Source organism: Dendrobium catenatum, unplaced genomic scaffold, assembly GCF_001605985.2.
Source record: "Dendrobium catenatum unplaced genomic scaffold, ASM160598v2 fragScaff_scaffold_1132, whole genome shotgun sequence".
Classification (NCBI taxonomy): Eukaryota; Viridiplantae; Streptophyta; class Magnoliopsida; order Asparagales; family Orchidaceae; genus Dendrobium; species Dendrobium catenatum.
In genome coordinates, this window is record NW_021319594.1 from 941,124 (window position 1) to 947,123 (window position 6,000).

The window sequence follows — 6,000 nt, forward strand, 5'->3', positions numbered from 1 at the left end:
TGAGAGGAGGAAATATCCCTTATGATTAATAGATCAAAGAACAACAAATAGGATAGGGAGAAATTATTACATGCGAAGTTCGACGTGTTAGGACACCAATTACATGTTGACACGTATTTAAACACTTGTTTTTTTTTTTTGACCTGACGACCCGCCCAACTCTAGCCATGTGTTTTTAAATTGGACGAAACCCGCGAAAACTTCCAAATATTTATGGTGAAGAAAGGTAGAAAATATTCAGAAAATTATTATTTGTTCTTGAACCAAGAAATCCTTGCTGAGATTTTGAACACATGTCTATTTTGCTTTGTCATTGAGGGAGAGGGGATGAGGGAGAAGTTAGAACACAGAGATTTATAGTTACTGGCGAAGTTCATCAGTGAGGGTTTATTTCATGAGGAAAGGCAAGCATCAACTTTAATGACAGATATTGAAAGGGGGAGCAATTTACACAACAACACACATCAATGCACTGTAATATACAGTAGTACAGAACAATATATAGTAATATACAACAATACATAACAATACACATTAGTACATAACAATACATAGCAGTGCACAACAATACACAATGTGTATTAACAAAAATAAATACATTTTCAATATAGTTTTTCTAATACATAGCTATGAACAAGCTCAAAAAGCTTTCAAATGAACAAATACAAAACTTTGTATTGTTATAATCTTGTTTCAAAGCTTATACACATCAATATATGACAATATATAGTGTTTTTAGAAAAAAAAAATTAAAATCATAAAAAAGATTAGGAAAAAATAATATTATCAAAAAATATTTCTTATGCACAGCTCTGTTCAAGCTCACAAAATTTAAAATGAAAAAAAAAAACAATACATAAACTATTCGAAATTGTTGTATACGCATCATATATTTCTCATTTTTCTTTCACAGCAGGTATCAAAATTGTTATTCCATCTTCATCACACAGCGTTGACTTTCGATATTTGCAAGGCTTTCGTTCTCTCGCACCAAACCGCTCCCTGTTTGATATCTACTATAAAAGTTGTTGCTAGCATTTCCTCATGAAAGAAACCCTCACTGATGAACTCCACCGGCAGTCATAAATCTTCGTGTTCTAACTTCTCCCCAATTTTCTCTCCCTCCAGGACCAAGCAAAAACAGTGGAGTGCTCAAAATCTCAGCAAGAGTTTCTTGATTCGAGAAAAAATAATGATTTTTCTGAACTTTTTTTCTCTTACTTCACCTGTAATATTTAAGAATTTTAAACTTTTTCTCCCCTTTCTTCACTTGAAATATTTGAGAGCTTTCAGGGCTTTTCGTCAATTTTAAAAAGCATGACTAGAGCCGGGTTGTCGGGTCAAAAAATCTAAATATGTATCAATATTTAACTTAATAATTTCTTCCTTCAGTAATTATTCCGTCTGGTTACCGAATGGATCCGGAAATCAATAACAAAACGTCATGTTACTAAAGTGTTCGGTACCATACTCGATACAGCGCGCTAGGTACATTCGATATGCTTGATTTTTTCACATGATGTAATAATTTTTTCTTGAAAAGAGAGTGAAAAACCACGCAGTAATTATAACGGCCATCTATTTAAATTCGCCCTTCTGTGCCGATGACTAATTTCCACGGCCTGCTACGGCTATGACCAAATTTAAAATTTTCACTTTACACAAATCTCCCAGTAGAGATTTTCAGTTCTCCTATTGTTCCTCAGCCACTTCTCCCTTGGCTTTGAAATCTCTGCGGCAACGACCCGAAGAGCCGCAACAAAGCTCCATTGCGCTCCCACAAACACATAATACAGAATCTCTCTGTTTTGACCCCAGATCCTTTGTTTCTTCTCTGGTCCAATGCCAAAGCCACTTCCAGATTAAAAAAGTTCACGCCTTGGCAATCACCACGGCCATGATAGAAAACTTGGGTGTAATCAACAAGCTTATCTACATCTATGCGCAGCACAAGGCAATGGCCGACGCGTACTTCCTTTTCTTCCGGATGAAAGAGCGAGATAATGTCTCTTGGAGTGTCATTATCGGTGGGTTCTCAAAGGTGGGAGATAATTACAATTGCTTGAAAACTTTCAAGGAGTTTCTCCTCTCTGGTTTGCCGATGGATAATTACACTCTTCCCTTTGCTTTGAGAGCTTGCAGGGATACATTATCTCCGAACACAGGTAAGGAGATTCATCTTCTTGTTTACAAATTTGGATTACAGTGTGATGTTTTCATTTCTGCGGCTATTGTCGACATGTATTCCAAGTGCGGGCACGTAGAAGATGCCCGCAAGGTGTTCGATAAGATGCCTAAGAGGGATCTTGTGACTTGGACGGTCATGATTTCCTGTTATGCTGAGTGTGGAAGTCCTGAGGAATCGATGGCATTGTTTGATAGGATGAAAGATAATGGCATTGTACCTGATAAGGTCTCCATGGTGACTGTTGTGTTCGCCTGCGCGAAACTTGGGGCAATGCATAAAGCTAAGATGATTCGTGATTATATATGGAGAAGAAAGTTTTCATTAGACGTTATTCTTGGTACTGCGATGATCGATATGTATGCTAAATGTGGGAGTGTTGATGCGGCGAGGGAGATCTTTGATCAAATGAAAGAAAAGAATGTGATTTCATGGAGTTCAATGATTTCAGCCTATGGTGTCCATGGGCGTGGCAGGGAAGCTCTTCAGCTCTTTCCTCAAATGCTCCAGAGTGGGATTCGGCCAAATCGGATTACTTTTGTTTCCATTTTGTCAGCCTGCAGTCATTCAGGCTTGATAGAAGAGGGGAGACAGTTTTTCAATTCAATGGAGAGGGATTATTTTGTAGAATCTGATGTGAAGCATTATACTTGCATGGTAGACCTTCTTGGCCGTGCAGGAAGACTTGATGAGGTGCTTGAATTGACGGAGCGGATGAAAGTTGATAAAGATGAGGGGTTTTGGGGTGCCATTTTAGGGGCTTGTAGAATCCATGGACACATAGGATTGGCTGAGAAGGCAGCAAAAAACCTTCTTGAGTTAGGTCCAAGAAATTCAGGATACTATGTTTTGCTCTCAAATATATATGCAAATGCAGGTAAATGGGAAGAGGTGGCCAAGGTAAGGCAGATGATGACTGGGAGGGGAGTGAAAAAGACTCCTGGATGGACATGGATTGAGATTAATAATAAGCTATATCAGTTTATAGTGGGGGACAAATCTCATCCGCAGTTCAAGGAAATATATGAAATGCTGAAGCTATTAGTTGAAAGGTTGGAGCTTGCTGGCTATGTTCCGGATACAAATTTTGTGCTGCATGATATAGATGAGGAACTTAAAGCGGAGTTTTTGTATACCCATAGTGAGAAGCTGGCAATTGCATTTGCTCTTATTGCAACTGCCGAGGATTCTGCCATCAGGATGACCAAGAACCTAAGGATATGTGGGGATTGCCACACTTTTATTAAGATGGTCAGCAATATCGTACAGAGAAATATTGTTGTTCGAGATTCAATTCGCTTCCACCATTTTTCTAATGGGTCCTGTTCTTGTGGTGATTACTGGTGACTTAAAAAACCTGTACAGAAAGGTAACTCTATTCTTCCATGTGCTAGCATCCTAAGCTGTATTTGGCATATTAACAATATTTTGGCAAATTAGTAAACTGTGTAACAAGAGATTTTTTAATTTTTTAATGCTAACCACTTATGTACAAGAGCTACGAATTGTGATATTATGTTTGAAGAAGCTGCTATTTTTGGAAGAAATTAGTCATTTTTATGTGTTTTCGTAATAATCTGCCTTCTGTTTTAGAAATCCAATTCAGTGAGGATGCATAACAGTTTTTTACTTTTAATTTTGTTTCTTCATAGTAAATTTTTTCATCGTTTAAAGAATTGAGGTCTGAACATATAAGAACCCCAGCATATCCATCCATAGCTGGCTCAAATAAGCTGAATCTATGAGCTTCTTCTGATAACATTGATTCTTGTTTCGGCCTTAACTGAAGTCTTTAGGGTGATTAGCCATGTTGACATTGTCAAATTGAAGCTGAGACCGCATATCTTTCACTAATTTATATGTTCCATATGTGATAAATGGGAATATGTACTTATTTAGCACATGACCATATAAATGATTGCCCTACGATGGAGACTGATTTAGATTGGCCAGTGAACGTGTTAAAATTTTTTGCCAGTTTCATTGCTTCTTAAGTTGTCTGACGCATAGGATTAGTATAATAGGGTCTTTTTGTAATGATGCATTGAGAAACCAGTAATTAACTTTGCTACTGAGAATTACATCTGAGCAATAAGTAAACATGAGTTTATCTCTATTGATAGAGATTTACATGTATAAGATGTCAATGCGGATCAACTTAAACTAAAATCTAAACCAATATCTAACAATCTCCCCCTTTGATCCAGCTTTTACAGAAATGGTAGCTATACGTTTCTCCAACCAAATTAGAATTAAGTGCTCAAAAGAACAAGAAGAACAGCAAAAAACCAAAACTTATTAAAGCTAACAGATAAGCGCACAAAAGGCACATTAAAAAATCCGAAAAAAAATACAAACAAATGATCCAAAGAAATTAAAATCCCATAAACCTTAGCTAAGCAGAGAAATGCCATAGTTACAAACATTCACAACGTAACTATGCTTAGCTGGAGATTTGGGTTCCTTTCTATTGGAATCTGGTTAATTTATTTTTTTATCATAATGTACCTATATGCACTTTGTTGATGTAGATATAATAGTTTTTTTTAATGCTAATGTTCAACAATGTTAGTGTCTGATCTTTTATTCTGTAATTTTGATAGGTGAAAGGACTGTATACAGGTGCAGCACCTTCGTCAATTGGGATGACATTTGAGAGCTTCCTTCTTATTGGCATTTACTCTCAAACTAAGTAGTAAGTCTGCTAAAAAAGCTCAGAACTCACTCAAATATTGCTTGAAATTTGACTAAATTCGACTCAGTTTGGAGCCTATTTCAAGTTTGATTCAACTCGCTCGAATATAATTTGTGATGACTCTTAAGTAAAATTTTTATAAATTATATAATTTATAAAACTTAATGTCTGTATAATATATAATATAATATTTATTTAGTTAATTAAAAACTAATTTGGAGTTGACTTGAAATTCAATCATTTTTTGAGTCAAATTGCCTAATCAATTATTTTGAGTCATGTTGAGTTCAATTCATTCATTTATTTTTAATTTTAAACAAAGCCTAAATTGCTTGAACAAAAATAAATTGCATCATCGTTCACTTTCAATACATAACTGTTTTCTTTATTTTTATTATTTTTATTTGATTTAGCTATGTCTGATGTCCTTACAACTTGATTTTTTTTTCCCAAATGTTTATTCAAGGCGAATCCCAATGCAGTTACCCATAGCTCCAGGCGATTATGTGCTGGTGCTTATTTGGGGGCAATAATCAGGTTGATACTCTGCTCTATGGAGCTGGTAAAGGTATGCTACACATTTCCCAATTAAGTTCCTTTCTCCAACGCCAATAAAACTTCAATCTTTTTCACTTTTTCACATGTAAAGTTAAGATATTTCCAGTGATGAGCCGGCTTGGCAAAATCTAGGTCCCTAATTCGAATTTCTTGGCAAGCAGTGAAAGACTTAAATGTTGGTCTGTATAAATTGGTGTGGGTTGCATGTTAAGTCGACCGGGGTTTTCACTGGCCTATGGGCAGTTGCTTGCTCATTAAAAAAAAAAACAAGATATTTCCAGTGTAGAATGCAAGTCCAAGGAATGGATTCATATTTGTTCTGCTACATCAGATACAATGATCCTCTAGATTTTGCTCTAAAAATCATTAAGAATGAAGGGTTGAGAGACATAAAAAGTCTTAGAGATTCCATCAGTTGAGTGTCAATGACAAACAAGTATTGAACCCTTAGATCAAAGGTATCCTTTGTGGCTGTCCCACAAGTTTTCGATATGATGAATCTTCTCTTTTAATGTAATTTTGCAATTATTCGCTTTTGAATCTTCTCAAAATGTCCATTTAA

At 35.9% G+C, this 6,000-nt stretch overlaps 1 protein-coding gene across 6 annotated transcripts; it reads left to right on the forward strand.

Annotated features, from left to right (window-relative positions):
• Nucleotides 1-1,629: 1,629 nt before the first annotated feature.
• On the forward strand, nucleotides 1,630-5,713 carry LOC110110982 (pentatricopeptide repeat-containing protein At3g26782, mitochondrial). 6 transcript variants are annotated; one of them, XM_028698792.1, is made up of 5 exons: nucleotides 1,859-2,041; nucleotides 2,143-2,165; nucleotides 2,268-3,554; nucleotides 4,789-4,880; nucleotides 5,347-5,713. In XM_028698792.1, the coding sequence occupies exons 1-3, from the start codon at nucleotides 2,004-2,006 to the stop codon at nucleotides 3,530-3,532; spliced, it is 1,326 nt and encodes a 441-aa protein (XP_028554625.1). In that variant the 5' UTR covers nucleotides 1,859-2,003; the 3' UTR covers nucleotides 3,533-3,554; nucleotides 4,789-4,880; nucleotides 5,347-5,713. The 6 variants fall into 6 exon arrangements, with proteins under 6 accessions (XP_028554621.1, XP_028554623.1, XP_028554620.1 ...); XM_028698788.1 differs by having other exon boundaries at nucleotides 1,630-3,554; nucleotides 5,347-5,448; nucleotides 5,530-5,713; XM_028698790.1 differs by having other exon boundaries at nucleotides 1,630-2,165.
• The last annotated feature ends 287 nt before the right edge of the window (nucleotides 5,714-6,000 follow it).

Coding starts and splice junctions, on each gene's coding strand:
- LOC110110982 (XM_028698787.1), top strand. CDS start 1,634: ATGACCAAATTTAAAATTTTCACTTTACACAAATCTCCCAGTAGAGAT.